Genomic DNA, 24236 nt, shown 5'->3' on the forward strand with positions numbered 1-24236 from the left:
ATGTTCTCAAACTACTGACAGTGTCCACGTTATGCTCAGAAAAATGCATTTGAACACAGTGTAGCATAATTTATCATGATAATGATAAATATCATCATACTGCCCACCCCAGTGTAAATACTTTCATACTTTAGAAACTCTTTCTAGGCCACAAGAGGCACAGAAGTGCTTGTCTCCTGTTGCAGAGTTTCCATGTTTCATTAAATGCAAGCCCCGTAAAAAGGTGACACTGATAAATTAGCAACAAGATGCTTGGCTTGTAGCTACAACACTTACTGTCAGAGCTGCCATCATCAACAAACCCTCAACCTTTAGCGCCTGATGTTTTTGTAGGTAGAGCAGGGGACATAGTGCTGATGTTTGAAGAGACCTTTTGCAAAGTCTGAAAGTGACAGGGACAACAAAATGACTTCCAATGAAATATATAGTCCACTTCAGAAATTGACCTTTAAATACAATTGATTTACAACCCCAATTCCAAAAAAGTTGGGACGCTATGTAAAATGTAAATAAATGTGAAAAAAAAAAAACAGAATGCAATGATTTGTAAATCTCATAGACCCATATTTTATTCACAATAGAACATAGAACACATTTCAGATGTTGAAAGTTAAACATTTTACCATTTCATGAAAAACATTAACTCATTTAGAACTTGATGGCAGCAACGCATTTCAAAAAAGTTGGGACAGGAGCAACAAAAGGCTGGAAAAGTAAGTGGTGCTAATGAAAAACAGCTGGAGGAGCAATTTGCAACTAACTCACATGCATAAACAGCATTTTAGAGAGGCAGAGTCTCTCAGAAACAAAGATGGGCAGAGGTTAACCAATCTGTGAAAACCTGCGTCTAAAAATTATGGATCAGTTTCAGAAAAATGTTCCTCAATGTAAAATTGCGAAGACTTTGAATATCCCACTACCTACTGTACAAATTATCATCAAAAGATTAAGAGAATCTCTGTACGCAAGGGACAAGGCCGAAGGTCAATATTGGATGCTCATGATCTTCGGGCCCTCAGGGAGCACTGCATTAAAAACAGGCATGATTCTGTACTGGAAATCACTGCATGGGCTCAGGAACACTTACAAAAGTCATTGACTGTGAACACAGTTCGCTGTGCAATCCACAAATGTAAGTTAAAGCTGTATCATGCAAAGAAGAAGCTGTATCTCAACACGATCCAGAAACGCCACCGTCTTCTCTGGGCCAAAGCTCATTTAAAATGCACTGAGGCAAAATGGAAAACTCTTCTGTGGTCAGATGAATCAAAATTTGAAATTCTTTTTGGAAACCACGGACCTGCAGTCCAGACCTTTCACAGATAGTGATGTTATTAAACATTTTACACAGCGTCCCAACTTTTTTGGAATTAGGGTTGTAAGCGGAATCAACCGGCATAAATATTTTGTAAATAGTGGCTTGATGGCTCATCTAGCAAGACTAGCAAAAGTGCAAATTATCGCAAGTGCTGAAGATATCTAATGTGATGCATGAGAGCAAACACCCAAACATAGCTTTCAATAGGTGTTGATTAACTGTACAATTTCCATAAAAGTTCCATGTTCCAAAAAAGGTTTCCGTGGAAAAAAATCCTACAGTAGTTGCGATGGAATGATGTGGGTTCACAGGGAGGTGTAAAAAAAGTCTAATTAGGCTACGGAAAGCCTTCCTTCTCTGCATTAGTCAGACATGTGAGGGTGCTAACAGTCTGCTGATTATCTGTGAAAGCTGTATGAGGTAGCTTTATATCTTCCTCTGTAGCTGTGATACATTGTGCAAACTTTGTTATGGCAGTTATTAAATATACTGTGCAAAAGAAAAAACACCAAATAAATAGATAAATAAGCAAACTTTTGTAGAAAAAAAAGAGCTTCTGCCTAGTGATCTGTTGACAATGCTTTTGTACTTGTATTTGCGTTTTGATGCCTCAAAAGGTTGTAAAGTAGGTTATAGAATGTGTTTATATACTTGCATTATCAACAATGTTATCTTAAAGGGGAATTCCTGCATAATTATTTCTGCGTAATTAAACAGTTAAGATGTAAACAAAGTGGATTTATGTGAAGTCCTGTGTACTATGCAAATTAGCAGAGCCAGAATTGTTCATAGTGGTGGTGATAGGAACCAGACGTCTGAAGAGTTTAATGCCTCGTAAAACCATCTCATAGAAAGTTATTACACAAAATGATTATGAGTATGCTGCCTGATGCCTGAGACATTGTTTTATGGTACTTTTCACAAAAGATTTTAGTCTAAAAATATGTAAGAGTGGTACATGCAGGCAAAACAGTCCCCAAAGAAAACACATTTATCAGTTTTTCCACTATTTTACCATCGTCATACATACAAAGACTCAGAAGACACGTGTAGGTTCACTGGTGGTTTTGGATAGTAAATAAAATGGTTATATTTGTGTTTCACCACTGTGGTGGTGAGTCTATACAATGAATCATTTCACACCAAACCACTCTGAATGACTCTGTTTATATCTCAATGAACGAATTTTAAAGAAAATATGAAAAATTGTTGAAATTTTCTTTTAGGTTTTAAGTGAAATTTATCCTAATAGCAGACTTTGTGACCTGCATGCAGATGAGTTGGACCAATCAGAAGCAACCAAACATCCATGTGCTGTACATTTGACAACCACAATGGGTTTTGTTTACAGGGTTTAAGCCTGCAGCCAGAAAAAAGTGGATGTGCTGGTTTTATTCCCCCCCAAACAAAAACCTGTGGCTTAATGTATAGAAATTAATCACAATTTAAATGGCAGTTGCACTATTGGTTAGAAAATCGCAATTAGATATTTTCTCTAAATCATTCAACCCTGGCTAACCGAATCAGACATTTTATATCTATCTATCTATCTATCTATATATATATATACACATATATATACACACACACACACACACATATATAATTTAGTTGTGACCATTTACACTATCTAGGCCTCTCCATATCACATGACGCTACCAAGCAGGGAGTTTCTCTAAGAAACATGAAGCCAACTTCTGCATCTTTTGAAACTGCAGCTAACATTACATCATTGGACAGCTCAACACGCTTGGAGGAGAACACTGTCAATTCTGTCAGCTTGTGAAGTTATTTCAAGTAAAGCTTTGGTAAAACCAGCGGTTGATTCTGCAATCCCGTTGGATTTGTTTTTTAATTATAACACATTCTATCTACAACTGTGTCATGAATGAAACCACAAAGGCAGATTTAACTAACAATTAGTCTAAATTAGAATAATACATAAGTTAGTTACAGCTAAATTACAGTCATCCTGCGTCAGGTTTTTCTTTGAATGGTTCCTCTTGCATGCAGAACTCTGTTAATACTGTAAGCATCAGTGTAGACTGATTTTATAGGTGTGTATGTTGGGTAACCAGCCACAGTGTCTGGAGGGTGAAGCAAATCTACCCATCAGATGTAAATATTTAGGTACAGAAAAATGCTTGAAGCTGTCTTGGCTGGATGTGGCCTGCTGGATGATAGTTTGAGCCCCCTGGCTTAGATGTTTGCGTCACTTGGAAACCTCTTAAATCTTTTTTTTTTTGTGCCGTTTTACAACTTTCCATAGACCTTCAGTGAAGGTTCTGAAGTCCTTGGCAGCTCCTCTCTACATCTAACAGGCTAAACTCGAAAATTGCCTCCTTTCTACCTTTAAGCAATTGAAATAAAAAAAATCCACATTTATAAAATCTAAAAAGGACATCTTTCTTCCCCCCGCTGGTCCTCGACCCAGCACTTACTCAGGCTGCAGTCTACGAGTTATTTTCGTCCATGACCAACTGTGTTGTGAGTGTGTTGCAAACAGAACAGTTTCCCTCCCCTGGGGTGGGGGTGGGGGTGTGTGTAAACGCTGCTTCCTGTGAGCCGGAGATCACCAGCTTGATATTCAGCTCTCATCTCCTACCATGGTGTCGACTCCCAGCCGGCAGTGCTTGAGTAATGAACCTTTCCATCCGAACTAGGCATGTTCCTCCCTACGCCTCTGGAAGAGCGTGGGGACTCAAAGCGCATCTTTATGGAAAACGTGCACTTGGAGAATCTTCTCCCACCTTCAGGCTAACTTGAGGAGGAGCACTGTGCATGTTAACTAAGGTCACGGTGTCTGGGTTCTTCACGCATGCAGCGGTGTTTGGAGTCGTCTGGTTTAAAGGCCAGCTTGAAATCTTTTTTAACTTTTAGAAATATACAGTTGCTGCTGTTGTATTATTATACATTGTTTTCATTATCTGTATGTAATTACATCATTTACATAGTTACGTAATGAATTACATTTGCATTAAGTTTAGATACTGTATTTAAAAGTTGGAAAATGACAAAACATGACAAAAATTTAAAGGATGTTTGGTCGTCCCACAAAGCAAAACTGTGTGTAGTAGTACAGGAGTGCTGGAGTGGGATGTTTGGTGCTGATCATTTGCACACATTTCCACAATGCCAATAGTTTTGCACTTTAGTATTACATTGTCATGTTCAAAGCAGGAACTGGCTTTTATATATGGGAGTAACACAGATATGATTTTGCTAATTTTTGCACCTCATTGGGACGTCCAATTTTATGTTAGCAGCTTAATAATGGTGGTGTGCATTCTCTTCCAAAAGTGATTTTAATATAAGCCATTGTAGCTCTGCATAACAAGAACATACAATCATGTAACATTTTTTTACCTTATATTTTGCAGTTGTTCAAGGAATCAGTAAATATTTTAACTTAAAACTGAAAATCTGGTCACCTTAGATCTAGTTAATCAAAACGTTCTACTTCATATGCACTTCTGCTTCATTTACATGTAGTTTGCACCTGCAAACCTATATGCATTTGTGAGATCCTGCTGGTGTAGGTTTCTTCTCTTTCACTAATGCAAAAAGTGACTTGAATGCTTATAGCTCCTCCCACAGAGACACTGGTTATCATTTAAATCTTGAACTAATCATTGCATATTGTTGGAGAAAGTTCATTTTAATTGACCATTTTTTAAATTGGAATAATTCGTTTTAATCTAGTAATCCTGACATAATCCTCTTATTTAGACCAAAACTCTTTAGGGAGTTTAGATTAGAAAAGGGCCATCAAAGGGAACTGTTAAAATAATCATACCAAAATGCTGATGATGACCATAGGGTTTCTTTTAAAACATCTGTCTGTATTCGTCAACAGGAAACTACTAAAATGCCTTTATCAAGCATCCCCTTGATGCCTTTGTCCCTTTTGTTGGAAGGACTGTGGAGGCTGTTCTGAAATTAACAGTGCCTGTCACTCTCCTCTAAGAGTCTTGCTTAAGGTCTGATAAAATTTCACTCAGTTTGATAGACATCTTTTAATATCTTTCTCTGAAACTGACCTTTCCAGGAGGAGGCGGCTGGAGCCCGCAGTTGACAGACAGGTCCCCTTGGCTTCAGCTGGACCTCCGGATGCGAATGGAGGTGACAGCGGTGGCCACCCAGGGCCGCTACGGCAGCCACGACTGGGTTAGCGCTTACATGCTCCTGTACAGCGACACCGGGCGCGTCTGGAAGCAGTACAGGCACGAGGATAGCGTGGGGGTGAGTCCGAAGGCTTTTATTACCCGCCTATTGACATTTCCAACCAGCAATTTGTGGTGCAACGGGCTTCATGACTGGGTGGTTTTTGATTGCGATATTGATAGTGATTAACCTCGGAGCCTGCTCAAGAGAACAGTGATTGCCCTCCTGACAACATCCTCTTAAGATTTTCTTTTAGCGTTTAGCATTGCTGAGCCAATCAATTACACATATCCTGTGCTGGAGTGGAAAATGCAGTCGAGTATTATTAAGTAACAAAGCTTGATATAACTGTGAGATTGTTGAAAATGAAGTAAAAGAAAGGAATATTTAGGTGCCTGTTGTGAAATGTGAATGTATAGTACATATGAGAAGAACTACAACGTTTTGACATTTGGTTATGTAAATTTACAATTAATAATTGATTATTCTGCTTAAACCTGGCCTGTAAATGTGAATGTGAAGTTGGCAATATTCTGAAGTTCCCTTTACCACAAGCTAAATTACCACCAGGGAAAAAAACATGGCACTTTGTTTAAGCCTGAACATAATTTTGAGCTACTGTAAGTAATAAGCAATAGCTAAAAGATATAATAATTCATATGCAGATCAAGGTTCGGCATCATTTAACCGATCTGACATTTTATTGTGTTAGTTCACTAGATGAGCTCTGTGTGGACAGGTCTCCAGCATGAGTGGATGACAGTTTACAAGAGTTGTATTTTAAGCTAACTAAACAGTACATAGTTAGCTAATGTATGTAACGCTGACATAAGACGAGCTGCCACATGTTTAATTTTTTTTGAAGTAGCTGCAAAATACATCTAATAAATAGAAACTGATTAATATTCCAGTGACTAACATTACTAATGTTACATGATGAGCTTTTGTGGTGTTTGTTAAGGGAACGTTAGCTTAATCTAAAAATCAGTAGTCAGAACATCAGCATGGAGGGAAAGCTAATGTTCACTTACCACTCTGCTGCTTTAATGTTGTGTTTGTTTAGAAAGCTCAGTGAAAAAAAGCTTCTGTTGTATGTCATGACTTTTCCTTTATATCAAGAAAATACTTCCAGACTTTACTTCTTTTTTAACTTTGTCTTAATTGTTCTTTTTCTTTCACTATCTGCTCACAGAGGTACAACACTATAAGTCAACTGCTGCTCTCTTTATGTTAAGTCGTTTCGGTTGGACATCACTTTGAAAATGCAAATGAAAAATCATCAATGGAAATATTTGTGAATTATTTTTTATTGTCAATTATCGCTACTGACGAATAACTGTTTTAGCCCTACTAAGAATAAAAGATCTTTTTTGAAGCTAGAGCTTCAATTAAAATATTTTTTGTTTGGAATCATTCGAAACTGATTCTTTTACTAATGCTCAAATAAAGGTCACATTTCTGAATTTCAGCTAAGATTATGCTATTTTTTCTAGTACCTTTATGGGGCTCCCAAATTTATGTTATGGTGGTGTACATTCATTCCTACACTGGGTTTGAAACTAGTTATGACAGCTCTACTTAGAAATGGAAGTGTTAGGCTTTTAACAGACATTCAAGCTATATATTCTATGTTGCTGTTGTTTAGTGAATCCTTCAGTGAATATTTCAACTTAAAGCCTAACTGAATATTACTGGAGAGGTCTGTTGTGCTGGTGATCCAAGATCTTTATTTCACCTTTTATTTTATATACATAAACTTTGCAAATACAAACACACATGCATTCATGAGATCCTGCTGGTGTGGGTTTCCTCTCTTTCAATGATGCAAATAGTGACTGGAATGCTAATAGCTCCTCTCACACATATCCTGATCTTCCATGGCAGCCTTCATAAAACATTTACTGTTCCCACTGGAATAACATGCCAATTGAATGCATGTATCGTAGCCACACTGCTTTCACACAACTGTAAGAACCAATCACAGCGCAACTTCACCTACTCTGATAGCGAGGCAGCCTGACTGAATCCCGTTTTAATGCCAGGTGTGGATGATGCATTGGAAAATCCTTTGGCAGAGCAACCACTTTGTTGACGTGAAACCCTTTTAAGGAACCTTAGGCCTTCGTGTGGAATTTTGTGATGAACTATGAAGGCTTCTTCCTTGAGGCTAAGCCTTCATGCTTATAATGTGGGTTATTATGATGGAGGAGAGCGTCTACTGAGAGATTCATTGTCTCATATTGCTGCCAGGCAATTACATTCAAATTGTGACGCCTCTGTTATATAAAAGGTGTAATGACATTTAGAAGCTTACCTAATGGCAGAAAGATATTACAGTCAAATAAGAGGCCATTTATCCATAAACCAGGTGAAATATTGCTTGAAGTTTATATATAGAGTTAATTAGTTCATTTTTGTCACTTGGTTGTGTGTTATAAAACTTTCCAGCTGCAGAAGAAGAGTTTAGATTCGCTCAAAGTCAACATTGTTAAGCTCCATTAGCCAAGTTTGCGTGGGTGCTGAAACGGAGGTCTGTGAAGCGTTCTATTACTGTTTTTTATTGCACAGCTTAAAACACACCTGCTGAACTGAGTTCGTAGATGTTTCTGCAGAAAATTGCAGAAAACTCAGAACAGTGGTGAATGACAGGTAATCTGCATCTAATTAAGATGGGCATAGAGGTAGCCTACATGTGAAGCAACAGAGAGATACACTGTAATTTGCTGACAGCTTTCTGCAAAGTGATACAGTGAAAAAAAGAAAGCATTTTATAATATAGTACTGTGCAAAAGTCACAGACCACCCTTTATTTATTTTAATTTTCAGTCAAAATGACCATTAAGAAACTGTTAATTCATATTTCAGCATCAGAAAATTATGCAGAAGCCTCGACAACTGAATATAATATATTCTTTTCAAAGTGAGCAAGCTTTATTACAGCTTCCATTCTTTACAGGAGACTCACATTCAGTTTCTCAAAGAAATCTGCAGTCACACCTCCAAAGTTCAGTCTGAGAAGCATTTTCTGCTTCTCACCATCCAAATAATCCCCAACACATTCAGTGATGTTGAGGTCTGGACTCTGGGTTGGTCAGTCCATTGTTCTGAGAACACCAGCAGCTTCTTTGTTTGATGTGTCTGTTTCCTTTTCTCAGTAAGAGCTTCCTGAACAGCTACACATCCTTTCAGACCCATAGCGCTGAGTTGTCTTCTCACAGTGGAAGGATGGACAGAAACACCTGTGGATGTTTTCAGATCTGAAGCAGCTTGATTTTCTCCTCTCTCTCAAAGATGAAAGCTTTAAGCGCTGTTTATCTGAGGGGGACAGTTTTGGTGGTCTTAAATAAATTTATTAAAACTAGTTTTTTTTTTTTTTTGCATATTTTCCTTTGACTTTCTTTCATATCTAATCTCCTCAGAAATATCTCCTGGAAAGTAAATAACTTTGCCTTAATGGCCTTTTCGACTGGAAATGAAATAAATAAAGGGTGACTTTTGCATAGCACTGTACATTGTCTGTTGACTGAAAACCTCCAGACTTGGTGTGAAATGAATTTCTTGCCAGAGACGTGAGCTGGAAATGCACGGAATGCACAAAATCCTCGTGTCACGAACCACCCCTTGAGAATGTCAGACATTTCATTGTTGACAAAATTTTTCTGCTAAGAAAGTGGTTTCTATTAGGCTAACGTAATTCATTTTTCTCTAAGTCGTTCTACTTCAAAGAGGAGCATTAACAAAGGGGCTTTTTTCCAGCGAGACCTAAGAAAATCCCAACTCTGACAGCCAGTCCGCGGTTAGCAAAGGGAAGAGAATGACGCTGCCGAGCGAGCCATCACACTCCTCAATCAAAGTAGCGAGTCAGCGTCTGCGCCGGGTCTCTCCTTGCTCGAGATTAGAGTTTTTTTAAGCTCGGCTTTCATGCGTCGAGCTCTTTTTTAATAGCCGTGCACTGAGGGACAGAGATATGACTGATTAGGCTTTTTAAATTCTGACAATTTTTTTCTTGAATTTGATGGACGAGTCATTCAGTGAGCAAATTCAGCAGAACGGGCGGCCAAACCTGCAGGCTCTTTCACACAGCTCCGGGCACTTTTTCCACAGGAGCTAATTCAAGTTTAGGGAGCCGTCTCCCGCTGCCTCAGTGCAGTTTATCTCAAACAGATCTCAGGAGTTCATCTGTGTCATTAATTAATAGCTGCAATGTGACATTTTCCTTATGCTCTGTGCTGCATTATGATATTCACAGATATAGGCTCCATATGTACACTAGATGCAATGTGGATGGTGATTCATCACCACTGGAAATCATATTTAGTCTAGAATTAGGCATCATATGGGTCTGGGACACCAACCTAAATGGTTTAGCATGGTGTAAAAGAACTGAAGGGGGTGGGGGGGGGTGGGGGGGATCTTACAAGAACGTCTGCTTATGGGCCTCCGAGTGGTACAACTGTCTAAGCCTCAGCCTTAAGATCGTGAGTTTGATCCCCACAGCCATCTGTGGCCAGGAGTCCAAAAAAGCGTAATTGGTCTCGCACTCTGGGTGTGTAGGATGGTCTCTGTTTCTCCCCATCACCTAGTGCAATGCTGGCCAGCGCAGGTGTCTGTTAGCTGTTAGGTAACACATCTGGCAGTTGGCACTTTCCTCTGAGTGCATTCAGCTGTCCAATGACGTTGCGTAAACGGCTGTGCGAAAAAACGTGGTGGCGCTTCACAGGTCTCGGAGGAAGCCTGTGTTAGCCTTCACCCTCCTAGCGCTGGTGGTATCTTGTGATTGGGGGAGTCCTAAATAGGAGTAATTGAATAAGTCTAAATTGGGGAGAAAATTGGGGAAAAAAAACACGAACATCTGCTTGTGGACACTCAAATTTAATTGCTTTTTTGTTGTCCAGTCTTTAACAAGCATAATAATAATTCTGACACTGATTTTTGTTCTTTATCCAAAAAACAACATTCGTTTTGTTTAAAGCTAATGATGGATGAACAGTAAGACATGTCTGATGAGTTAATTCTGTTGTTAGCATACATTTCACTTCACCTTTGTGTTACTGTTTATGCAGGTATGCAAAAGTTTTAAAGTTTTCTAGGTGAAAATAATATTATCACGTTTTCTACAGAGAACAAATTTTAATATGTAATTTTTCTGCAAATTCTGCATTTTAATGCACAATATCTATTTATTTGCTGAATTTAGCATATTGGAAAAAATTTACCCAGGCCCCATGCTATGTGTTTTTTTTGTGTTTTTTTGTGCAAATAAACAGTAATTTTGCATTAAAGTGTGCAGAGATGTGTTCTCTGTAGAGGATGTATAACTTATTTACACTCAACAAAAAGCATGCAATTTGACCAGGGGTGCCCACACTTTTGCATTCAGCTGTAAGTGGGATGTCTCTGGTAAATGTAATACGGTGACTCCCAAACTTTGTAACAGCGCAGACGTAATCACAGCCCACACTGCTTTTCATAGACGGGTAAGGGAGCTCTGGGATTGGTGGTGGTGATGACGGTGTGACGCACATTACATTTAGTCTGTAAACAGTGAACTAATTAGACGGCCTTGTAGCCTCTTTCACTACCTTCTCCCCGCGGACTACACATAGTAGCATCTCCACTGGCTTTGGATCAGCATGTTATGTCACTGTCTTCATATTTTCCAATGAATGATGCTTTTTTACTTGGTGTCGTTGTAATTCTTGTATTTGATGTTTTTTCTGGTTTTCCAGTAAAAAGTTTCTTAATTCTTCACTGATGCTCGCCATGAATAGTTGAGAACCTCTGATGTACGTTGTAGATTAAAATCAGCCTACTGCAAGGATGCATCTGATAATGCGCCAGAGGTTCATATAATCAGTTAAATCTTTTAAACCTTATTAATAAAAAAACATTTATGGACCCCAAAGCTGTTATGTGACCACATGATACTTTACATACAGTGTACTTAAGAGCGTTGAGGCTTGTGCTTCAGCGTAGCTAGAAAACAGCCACTGATATGTAAAAAGCCTAATATTAGTTACTAGTTACAGGAGGCTGGCCAGCCACAGTGGAGAACTTTTATTTTACACCATGACTTTTTTCTCAATAGAGATAAAGACATTAATGATCTATGCTTCTGAACATTAGCAGTGTACATTCTTAAAAATTCTGTGTTCAGAGATCATGTCTGAAAATGGCGAGCAAATACTGTCAGACCCCTACAAACGTCAAATAAAACAAATAGATTATAGGCTATTGAAGATAGTATCACTTACATAAATGAATGTCTGCATCCCTGCTTATTTCTAATGTGCCTTCAATGATGTTGTGGAACGGGGCACAGGGGATGCTTAGGTGGGGGAGAAAACAGGTCACAGATGTTGATTTATAGTCGTTGTTGTTCCTAAATTATTGAAGCTATTGAGAATAAACTAGACAGAGTTGTGCTCTTGAGAAAGTTGGGTTTATTAAAGACGTCCGCATACAGAGATGTTGAGGGGTCACTGTTTTCTTCCTTCTCCTGCCACAGAGCAGGAGTTCACACACATTATAGAGAGAGCGTTATCACTCTCAGCTGTTTCCCCCCAAGCATGAAGGTCAAACACCAGTGAAAGAGAATCATAGAAAAGCACAGAACATCCTAAGATGCCCTTTGAGATAATAAGACTACTCTGATACACAGAATAAGCAAATAAATGTTAAGCTGCTCACTCTGAATACAACCCTATGTGTCTGAAAGTTCATAGACACCTGCTCATCCAGTGTTTCTGCTGAAACGAAGGGTATTAATAGGGAGTTTGTCCTCCTTTGCTGCAGTAACAGCGTCTACTCTTCTGGGAAGGTTTTACTGAAGATGTTGGAACATTGCTGTGAGGATTTTACTGCATTCAGCCACAAGAGCACTAGTGAGGTCTGGTACTGATGATGGATGATGGGTTCTGGATCACTCCTACTCATCACAAAGGTACTGGATGGAGCTCCATCACTCCAGAGAACACAATTCCATAGCTCCACAGCTCAATGCTGGGGGTGGGGGGGGGTGGGGGGGGGGCGCCTTAATACCCTTCTAGCCCACACTTGGCATTGAACATGATGACCTTGTGTTCATGTGCAGCTGCTCCAGAGTGTCCCATTCTATTGATCAGTATTTTTTATGGAGGTTATACAAGCTGTGTGTGTGCAGCTGAACAGCTGTGTCAATTCACAAATTCCGATTCACAAATTAGAAAGTGTGTCTGATACATTCTGACAAATTTTGAGTATACAGGAATGCACAGGTGTGGGAATTGTGGGCCGTAGCCGATATCTCTTATTTTACGTGCATATCTGCTGATGCCACTGCCAATACTAATACATAAACATTTATAAAACTCAAAACTGGGACTGTGTACCTGGATTATTATTACAGAGAAGCTTCTAGAGCTACCAATGCAGTAAAAAGATACCTAAACATTCTACTGTGATTAGTTTGAAGTATTAGTCAAATTGATGATGATTATTTTTAAGCAATTATCAGCCAATACAATATGATTCTGAGATCATGGTGCATCTGTAATAGTGTACCTCGCTGACAAAAGTGGTAATAATAACAGAATGATTGCAAAAATGTGCTTTTGATTGCTTTTTAAAGCTTCCTCCCTCACTCAAGCAGCTGTTTTCACCCTCGTCAAATGAAACCCTCATCCCTCGGCTACCATAGCTTCCTGCTCCTCGAGTAGATCTCTCTTGAAAAGCCGCTGTTTTAACAGAGGAGCTGATTGCGTTAGCCAGCTGCTGTATGTCCTCATCGCAACGCGTGTCATGTCGCTCGAGCGATGGAGCAGCTGCGAAGGAGAGATGTGAGGATGAAAACGCAGTGAGTTACAGTGGAGTTTGTTTTGCTTCTGCTGTGTGTCAGCAAAGGTCTTCCAATAGGTAGGTGTGAATGGGCTCCCCAAAGAGAGGGATAATTGCACTCACCAGCATTCACCGCCTTTTATTGTGCGTTGGTGTGTGTGTTGTCGTATGGTCTTCTGTGTGTATGAGAGCGAGAGAAACGGCAAAGAGCTCTTCCATGGAGAGGAGAAACTACAGTAATGTTGACATTGCTGTATTCTACTGTAATATGTTTCACAGTGAATATACAGCACCAGCTTAAAGTTTGGACATTTTACCGGCTTAGAATATGGTATAATGGAAAGAGGGTAGTTAAAAATGGTGACGGTATTTCAAAATGATGTCCAAAAATCTTAGACCACTAGTGAAAATGCCTCTCTTTTGCGTTCTTCTCTGATTTAATACAATGTTTTTCAATACAAATTACATCATGTTTTTCCCCTTTTGCTTAAATGACTGTGCAGTCAAGCTGGCACGACTCTGATCACTAACATTGCCAAAAGCTTCTGATAAGTAGATCAAATCCATCTGAGAGTCATCTGAACACGAGCCTCACTGGAATGAGTAAGACTCAAAACAACTGACTCTTTTGTACAAAGACCTTTACAGGGTCCGTTTCACAAATTTGAATAGTGACCTAGAAATCTCGAATATTTCTTCTTGCTTTTACTTATCAAAACCTTTCTTCATTTTAAAGTTTTAAAAAATTCTGAAACTTTGCCATTTATTTAGAAGATTAAATGAAAACAATCCTAGACTTTTTCAATTTGTCTTTTGGACCCCACTGTACCCAGTAAATAAACACATTCCACCCATTTGCATTTTGGGCAGTCTGTAACATTGGCCTAGTCGTAGCCAGAGAGAAACACATCGAACGTGCACTCCCATCTAAAAATTAAGCACCCTCTAATCGCTTCACAGATGCTGCCGACCTCCACTGTAGAGCCTAATGGCTCCCACAGCTTGCCGGCTATGGTTTCTTTTTCCGTCTGATGTGCTGCTAAAACAGGACAAGGAAATACCGAAGAAAACTAGGCAGGACAGTGGCTACAGCCACACATACTATAGTACAGGTTTGATTAGCAGAGGAGTATCCAGTCTTATCTGTAAAGGCCCAGTGCAGGTTTTCACTCCAAACAGGATCTCACCTGATTCTACTTAGTCTAAGTCTTTAACCGCTTACCATGTGCACTTCAATGTTGTTGGAATGAAAATGCACAGCCACGCCAGCCCTGTGTGGATACGATTGGACACTCATGGATTATCGGCTGTCACTCCAACATCAATCATTCTGCTTTGTGCTCTCAGATATGAGTCTTTTTCGTCTAGTCTCAGGTGGCTTCTTATGAGTGTGCAAAGCTACATCAAGGCAAAAGGGAATCAGATAATGAAAGTGATTTGTTTTGATCCGTACAATATTTTATTTGTGTTATTTCATAGTTTTGATGTTGTGGTGCTTTTGAGTAGTTGTGGTTTGTGCTGAGAGAAGAATTGAAGATTGAATTGAACATTGACTAAGATGTACACTATATTGCCAAAAGTATTTGCTCGTCTGCCTTCACACGCATATGAACTTGAGTGACATTCCATTCTTAATCCTTAGGGTTTAATATGATGTCGGCCCACCCTTTGCAGCTATAACAGCTTCCACTCTTCTGAGAAAGCTTTCCACAAGGTTTAGGAGTGTGTTTATGGGAATTTTTGACCATTCTTCCAGAAGCGCATTTTTGAGGTCAGACACTGATGTTGGACGAGAAGGCCTGGCTCGCAGTCTCCGCTCTAATTCATCCCAAATGTGTTCTATCGGGTTGAGGTCAGGACTCTGTGCAGGCCAGTCAAGTTCTTCCACACCAAATTCGCTCATCCATGTCTTTATGGACCTTGCTTTGTGCACTGGTGCGCAGCCATGTTGGAACAGGAAGGGGCCATCCCCAAACTGTTCCCACAAAGTTGGGAGCATGAAATTGTCCAAAATCTCTTGGTCTGCTGAAGCATTAAGAGTTCCTTTCACTGGAACTAAGGGGCCGAGCCCACCTCCTGAAAAACAACCCCAAACCATAATCCCCCCTCCACCAAATTTTACACTTGGCACAATGCAGTCAGACAAGTACTGTTCTTCTGGCAACCGCCAAACCCAGACTCGTCCATCAGATTGCCAGACGGAGAAGCGTGACTGGTCACTCCAGAGAACACGTCTCCACTGCAAGTCCAGTGGAGGCACTTTACACCACTGCATTCGACGCTTTGCATTGCGCTTGGTGGTGTAAGGCTTGGATGCAGCTGCTCGGCCATGGAATCCCATTCCAAGAAGCTCTCTATGCACTGTTCTTGAGCTAATCTGAAGGCCACATGAAGTTTGGAGATGTATAATGATTGACTCTGCAGAAAGTTGGCGACCTCTGCGCACTATGCACCTCAGCATCCGCTGACCCCGCTCTGTCATTTTACATGGCCTACCACTTTGTGGCTGAGTTGCTGTCATTCCCAATTGCTTCCACTTTGTTATAATACCACTGACAGTTGACTGTGGAATATTTAGTAGCGAGGAAATTTCACGACTGCACAGGTGGCATCCTATCACGGTACCACGCTGGAATTCACTGCGCTCCTGAGAGCGACCCATTCTTTCACAAATGTTTGTAGAAGCAGTCTGCATGCCTAGGTGCTTGGTTTCATACACCTGTGGCCATGGAAGTGATTGGAACACCTGAATTCAATGATTTGGATGGGTGAGTGAATACTTTTGGCAATATAGTGTATTTAGATGAGTGTATATCGCTGCTGTCGGAAGAAAACCTCTTATCTCCATTTTTGTCGTTTTTCAGTTTTTGACATAATTTGAAAATACCTGTTGCCTTTACATTGTGTGTAAATTTCAGGATGAATGGACCAAAAGAAACGGCCCAAAATGACTTGGAAAAATGTCTGGTTCCATTGACTTACATTAAAAGTAAAGAAGGTTTTTTTCCTTTTCCTGTAAAGTTACCGTTTTGGAGATATGTCATTATTATTAATTTGGGGTATTAGGATATCATATTGTTATCTAATAGTGGAAAATACTGCAATATATAAACCTACATGTGCATTAGTGGTAATGCCCACCACTAATAAACATGCATTTCCATATTTTTGCTCTGAGTGGTTCAGTCAGCAGGTCTTGCCGTTAACATTCACTTCACTGTGCATTGAATTGCACCTGAAAGCTGTGTAGCCTGTGAAGATCTGAGGAAGGTCTGTGTAGCTGAAACTGGGCAATTGAGGTGAGAAGAGGGGGACAATATTGTCACAAGCCATCTAAGCTGACAGAGCTATATTTAAAAAGCAGAAATAGCTATTTAGATGGATGGAGCGTGTTTCAAGTTGCCCCTACTGCTAGCCAGCTGACAGCTACACATTTCACATGCTACCTCCATTGCCTCTTGTCTTGTTTGTCTGTCACCTGCTGGCACCCAGACCAGGATTACCTCGTCGGAAAATTGCTGAGTTCAGAGGCTTTGCAGGCGTCTCCGCACAGTCATTGCTTTCTTCTTACGAGCTGCTGGGGGGATTTGAGCTACAGTGCCGCATTCGTGTCTGTCAGCGTCGATGACTTTTTCACAGGCCATATGTGTGTGCATGGAAGGAGGAGTGGTGCTGGAGGATCGCCCACACTATTTTTATATGGAGTGCAGATGCTGAGGGGGATTGGAAGAACCTGGATTGAACTGATGGTTGATTGAGTATGGTAGATGTCAGAGCAAAGGTATTTTAATCTGTCTGTATAAACATTATTTGGGTTCAAAATCTCTTTCAGTTGCTTTTCTTTGCAGGATTAGCCATAGAAATTTGGATAACACTTTATTTGAGCCTTGCTGCATACTCTTGACATAAACATGTCATAGCAGATAAAGGCCTGGTCGATATAAAAAAAATTACAGCACAAATTGCGAGTAAACCAGCATATTTTGAAAACTACCTCACATCGTGTTATTTGATTTCACCGCAAACATGGATTTGTGAGCTCCTTCTGGTGTGGGTTCATAGTAACTTGCGCCAAAATAGCACTCCCTGCTGGAGGAACTGCAGATCACATATGCTTTCCCAAAGCCATTTGCACATGCTTTATTTAAAAAAGAGGGAATATTTCCTGTTATTAAAGGTGAGTCACTGTACAATTCAACAATAGATGCTTTTGGAAAAGCATATACTAAAGCATGTGTGTTATATTATCATAAGTTTCCCAATTTATCAGAAGCATTGTGACACTTTAGCTGTATGGAAAATGCAGCAATTTTTTCTCAGACAGTAAATCACAGCCTGGGAAACCCACAGCAGAGAAAGTGGGGACTGTTAACTAGAACTTCAACTAATGACCATTACTTTATCTTATTAACCTACTGAATGTTATTTGATTAGTACATTTATCTATTATGCCTTCACTTCCTCTCCCCTTGCCTCCACCATCATTTAAAGTTCTGTTTGTGCAATATGCAAATTTTTCCTCTTTGGAACAGCATAACAATAGAATATTTGATATAATACAGGGGTCAGCAACATTCACCCCCCTTATAGCTCCACAGCAGAATTAGATTTATAGGTTAAAATTTTGATAATCCTCCTTTGCTGTAGAATAAAGCTTTGCAGTAAAGTAAATCTTTACCGAGCATTCTAACGTACCGTTCTGAAAAAAGCAAACCGGTAGCTTCTTTGTTGGGTGGGAACGTCTTGATCTTCTCAGCAGTGTGCTTGGCATCGGTATTTTGATGTTGAATGCATTTCTCGCTTCCCAATAAAAAAGTTTTTCAGAAGATATTCCATGATGTAGAATTGTGAGGAACCTCTTACTTTTGCACAGGACTGTAGTCGCTGCAGCCCGACTGCTAACCGGCAAGCAAACGACATAAGTACAGAAAAGATCCATACTTTCAGCCATTTTCTCCCAATGAGAGTGAAATGCAGTCACAAATTCTTGGCTTTCCTTTGCTTTGCTTGCCTTTTATTTTTGAGTGCTGTAGTTTCTTTTTGTAGTCAGGCTCTTTGAAAAGCTGGCGGTACTTTGAAGCCAGTTATTGTATCAAAGACTGGAGAGGTTTGGTCATGCTGCAGCAAAATTGCTGTTGCATACAAATAGAAAAAAGGCTGCAAGAATCATCAACCTGCATAGAATATTGGGCTTGGCAGATTCAGTCGTGTTTGCAACAAATGTTAAGAAACAGCACTCACCATAGCTTTTTTCCTCTTGAATAAGTGCAGTCGAATAAAATAGAGTTTTGCATGTTTGTCTGTTGGATACTGTGCTCTATGTCTTATTTTTCCACTCGTGTTCTGTGTCACAATCATTTTTTCCCCCTCAAGCAAACAACATGGCCATTTTATGATGAAACAGAAGCTTTAAATATGGTTGACTGGCCTTTGACACCTAATCGCTGAACTTTACCCTGGCTTCATATGGTGCTCCTGGCACCAATTATCTTCCATTGACTACAGGTCTCTAAATCAGACAATACAGCCCCTCTTCCATCCCTCCATCTTCCCCCATCTCTCCATTCTCCATTACACAGAGGCTTGAGCAGCCCAGAGGTAATCGATACGAAAGGCCCATCGTTTTATTAGATTGCTTTGCTCAGAGCAGGAGCCTGGTGGTCCATTCGGGTCCCATCAAGCCTAATGATGCCTGCAACTCATTTAGGCTCCTGCAGCTCAAAATCAGAAAATTCTTAACCGATATCATGCCAATGTCCACGATCGGTGCATGCAGTGGCTTAAAATGTGCTTTGTGTGTAGTTAGTGAGGTTCATGTCATCCCTTGTGGTTCTGGAGAAGCAGACTTTGTGATCCAGGTTGGTTTTATAGACAGCAAGAACAAAAGATCAGACTTCATTGGACCTTTTCTAGTCTCTAGGAGAGTTTTGTCATATTTTAATGAGGGGTTGACATTGCCTATTGACCGGTGGCTCTGGCCACAACATTTCAAATTTGTGGCTAATAAAAATGCAGTGCTTGTATGCACTTGCCTTGGAGACTTTTTGCTTTTTTTCTATTTGAACAACCCATCAGATGACACACATACATAAACATCCACCAAAAATAACAAAACCGCTACCTCCTGCACGAGATCCAGAACAAAAATTCATCAAATCAGACTTTGCCGGAATTTTCTGCTCTTTAACTTTGCCACCGTGATACCTAATGTGAAAACGTCTTTCTAGAACTCTGCGCCTTTTTATTAGCCTGTTGTGATTGGTGGGCTATTAAAATATGGCTTTACTCCCACTGACATCGCTGACTTTGGATAGAGTTGGATAACAATGATGACTACAAAAAAAATAAGAAATAAGAAATGAATTAGAAAGTTCCCAGTCAAGTGGAATAAAGAATCTCTGTGGAGTGGCAAACACTAGAAGTTCATTATGTACTAGGAATGCACAGTCATAGTGCAGTAATCTTCAGCGATCTCAGTAACAAACCCTCAGGACTGCTTGGTCAAAGCCTCATGAAGACGAAGTTGCGTCAGTGGGATTGAATGACAGTCTGGCTGACTGTATTGTGAAGAACCGGATTCGTCACTCCATGATTTACTGGTACAATAAAGCAAAAAGCAAAAGTTTTTTGGGACTGAAGTGTGCTTGTTAATTGTAAGTGCTTATCTATCTATCTATCTATCTATCTATCTATCTATCTCTCTCTCTCTCTCTCTCTCTCTATATATATATATATATATATGGTGGTGTCTGCAGTTTTTTTATACCCTTGCTTTAAGCCAGTGGTAGATTTATATTCAAAAATACAAACTTCATCCCAGCTGCTGTTAAAGGAATGCAGAGAATTAAGATTGACTTTTATTCATTACAGTGATCTGCAGTTGCTTGGATGAAGGACACACTACACAAGACATTTGATGATATTTCTGGCCATTTTAATTTCTTTTTGGAGCTGTTTTATTTGGGCTTTCTGATCCTTGGTCAGCTTTAGGGACAGTGCTCGCTGCCTGAGGGAGATAAAGGCTAAAAATCCCCAATGGCTGTTTGACAGGCATGGCAGTGAGTTAAAAATGTGACCTCAATTCTCCACGAAAGCCAAATGGATGATTATTGAAATCCCAAGGGCTTCAGGGATTGAAAGCATGCCTTAAGTTTCAACTCTAATTAATCATTAAGTCTTGATAACCACTTTCTTTTACTGACATTTTAAATCTTTTTTTTATTCAGACCTTAATGTACTACATAAAACAAGGATATTGAAGATATTTCTGATTATTTTGAGAATTTATAGTGTATTAAAATTCTAATACCTGGATTAACTGCCAGTCTGTGCTGTACTGTATCAGTATATGTGCACTGATCTGGATTTGGACCGAGGGGCTGCCTTATAGCAGCCATAATTCAAAATCCTAAAAAAAAAAGTGTGCATGTATTCTGCACCTGGCGCCAGAGGCTTCTCTTACACCTTTCTCTCTGAAATCGATAGGTACCATAATAGTTCAGTGACTCTGCATTTCTTTTTCTCCTCTACTATAAGACTTGAAGCTATTTCACTATTGTTATAGAGTGAGAGGCCTCTGCAGCTCACTGATTCAAGGTCACAGTACATGCCAGTACCTGTTCACAGTGCACAACTCTTGAGTTTGTTGGTGTATATATATATATATATATAGATGAACACACACACACCAATGAGCCAATTATGACCACTTAACCACTTAACTCACAGATGAAGCTAACAGTTCTTGTCGTCTATGTGTTGGATGTGGGAGAAATGGGCAGCTGTGAAAACCTGAGTGACTTTGACACAAGCCACATTGCTATGGCCAGACAACTGCATATGGGACTGTGTTGCCCCAGTCCAGTCAGAGTGCCCAAGTTCACCCTTGTCCACAGTCGAAAGCACATACAATGGACAAGCAAGTGTTGGAACTGGACTGGAGCAGTGGAAGAAGGTCAAATGAGATGGACAGCTGGGTACATGTGCACCATTAATCTGGGGAAGTGATGGCACCAGGATGCACTATGGGAAGAAGACAAGCTAATAGAGGAAGTCTGATGCTCTGGGCGATGTTCTGGACCGACATTCAGGTGAACGTCAATTTAACACTCAGTTTAACAATTAAACATCATTACGGAGCAGGTACATGCCTTCATGATGACGGTATTCCCTGATGGCAGTGGTCTCTTTCAGAAGGATAATGGCCCTGCCTCACATTGTTCAGGAAAGGTTTGAGGAAGACAATGGAGAGTTCAAGGTGTTGCCTTCAAATTCTCCAGATCTCAATCTGATCAAGCTTCCGTGGGATATACTGGAACGACAAATCTGAACGACAGCAGCTCTGCCTTACAGGACTTAAAGGATTTGCTGCTAACATTTTGGTGCCCGATACCGCAAGGCACCTTCAGAGGTCTTGTAGGGTCCATTGTGCAGGTCCCAGCTGTTTTGGTGGTATGCGGGGCATATATATATATATATATATATATATATATATATATATACACATATACACACATATATATATATATATATATATATATATATATATATATATATATATATATTGTGTGTGTGGGCAAAAACCTTGTATCCCCATTTTTGCCATTTTTTACTGTTTTACATAACTTGAAAACTCCAGTTACACTTTTCTTCATGTTAAAATGTCACTATAACTGGACCATTAGAAATGGTCCAAATTGACTTTGAAAAAAATCATGGTACATTGACTTTCATTATAAGTTAAGCTTTTTTCCTTCTCCTGTAAATTTACCATTTTGAAGACTTTGTTCTGACAGCAACGATATGTGTGTTATATATAATCAAGGCATGATTTCTCCCCCATCTTTGGTGTGTTTAAAGCTAAATCTTTTTTTATTTTTATTGAAAAAAAAACTTCCTTTAAAACATTTGTTTACATTTATATGCTGAAAAAAACAGCTGTAGCCAAAACCGCCTTGGGTGTTAATTTTCCCAGTTGCCTCTTCCTGTGCTCAACACCAATGCTGTGTGATGGAATCATCACCTGTCAGGGGCTCTGGATCCCTTTAGATATTTTGTCTTTTTTTCTAGTCCGCTGAGCAGCGGTAAATAATACATGCGCTCTGATGTTTTTCGGTGTAGGAGTGCAATGCCCATCACAGGCGTCGAGTATGAGGGAGAGAGGAGAGGGAGGGAGGGAGAGAGGAAAGGGCGGGAGGGAGGGAGAGAGAAGAGGGGGAGGAGAAAGAGAGAGAGAGAGAGATAGAGAGAACGAGATACCGAGTGGAAGAAGAGAGGGAGATGGAGAGTGTGAGAGAGTGCCTGTTTAGCCCCTCAGGACAGCGTTCCTGTCTTAGCTCCCTCGTAAAGGCCTCTGAGGCTCTGAGACGCGCTCTCTATTTCTGATACACACTCAGGTCCTCTTCTCCCCAGGGAGCAACAGCGATGCATGAGGAAGCGAATGGAAGTGATAGAAAGCCCGCTGGAACATATTAAACCAGAGTGGCTCGGGTTGAAAACGTTTTCCTGTTGTTCACCTACGCTCACCTCCGCAAAACATCATACTGAAAGCCCGGCTCGGCACCTTTCGTCAGTCTTGGGACAATTACTGTGTGCATGCAACAAGCTGGACTTCATTTTCAAAATAATAGTTTGGCAAAAAGTCAAATTTACACAGTTTTCTTACCCCAGAAGGCATGTATGGTGTCTGAAGATTGCTTCTTTAAGTTTGTATGGGAGCTACAAGGCTAATGTAGCTAACGTCTAATTGAAGCAACCCCCAATTTGTAAGTGTTTGTAGGTAACAGTGTGCCATACAGTGTCAGACACCACATAAGCAAGTCAAATTGAGATTTCTTAACAACTCAAGGCAGTTTCAGTCAAGCGTGTGATGTAGGCATACATCTGGCATGATGCTAATTACTAAGGTGTTTTGCTTGGCTACATTAGCTCCGTAAACTTCAGACACTTAAACTATTCATTTAACTTATTCTGACAGTCAGCCAATTCCAAATCATTGATGCAACAGCTTGTTTAATAGTGGGTGATATAATTAAAATTTCTGAAGATTTTCGTGATATATGCTTAAGTAAATGTATTTTTGTAGGTTAAAAGTGGTTTATTATTCTGGGCTGTCCCATTTTTTAACAGCAAAGAAAAGTGAAATATTTTCATTGTACAGTATATAGATAAACCTTTGTCAGTATTGTTTTCACTAGCACTGTAGGACTGGCGAACATGGTGCTAATGTTTCACATCTGAATTTCTACAAGACTGAAGTTAGAATCTTTTCTTAACCCCTAATTTTCCATTCCTCCTTAAATGGAACAGTAGTTACATTCTGCCACCTGTACAGATGCCTGAATGTAACCACCATTTAAGGTGGAACGAGAAATTCAAATAAGACGCCAACTTAAAATTAGTCGATTTTTCTCACGTCGTTTGTGTTTGGCATCCCAGATACTCGTGCTTCAGGCCTTCAGACACAGGAAAACATTGCAGTCATTTACACTTCAGTACCTGCTGCTACACAGCTTGTTTTGAATATTGGGCCTCGACCATGGCGTCGTCTGATGCAGCTGACTGAGTCAGACGGCTCTTCGTCAAGCAATGCTTGTACATCGCGTTATCTGTGCTTATTTGTGGTGCACCAGTATAACAGTTATGACAAAACTCATATCTGACAGTTTATGGTTTCGCCACTGTTATCTGCTGATGCTAACATAAGTGTTTCTTTACAAGCACTTTTAGGGTATATGTGTTGTTGGGTACAAGAAGTCTTTTTTTGTTTTAAAACAGACTGTTTTTCTGTAGAGGAGTTCAGTCATTCTCGGAACAGTGTCATGCACCTCTTCATTATCTAGTGGAAACTGGATAATTATTCAAGACCAACTGTTTTGTATTTCTCCAAGTGACGCCAGAAATGATCTTAATTTACCTTCCTAGTGCTCTCTGGGGTGCG

At 39.9% G+C, this 24236-nt stretch overlaps 1 protein-coding gene across 1 annotated transcript in view; it reads left to right on the plus strand.

Annotated features, from left to right (window-relative positions):
• cntnap5a (contactin associated protein family member 5a) overlaps positions 1 to 24236 on the plus strand; it is a 140390-nt gene that overhangs the window by 35566 nt on the left and 80588 nt on the right. The window contains exon 3 of the mRNA XM_036561924.1: positions 5367 to 5560. Coding sequence (XP_036417817.1) covers positions 5367 to 5560 — 194 coding nt within the window. The remainder of the gene's footprint in view (positions 1 to 5366; positions 5561 to 24236) is intronic.

Source organism: Colossoma macropomum, unplaced genomic scaffold (assembly GCF_904425465.1).
Source record: "Colossoma macropomum unplaced genomic scaffold, Colossoma_macropomum, whole genome shotgun sequence".
In the NCBI taxonomy this organism is placed as follows: Eukaryota; Metazoa; Chordata; class Actinopteri; order Characiformes; family Serrasalmidae; genus Colossoma; species Colossoma macropomum.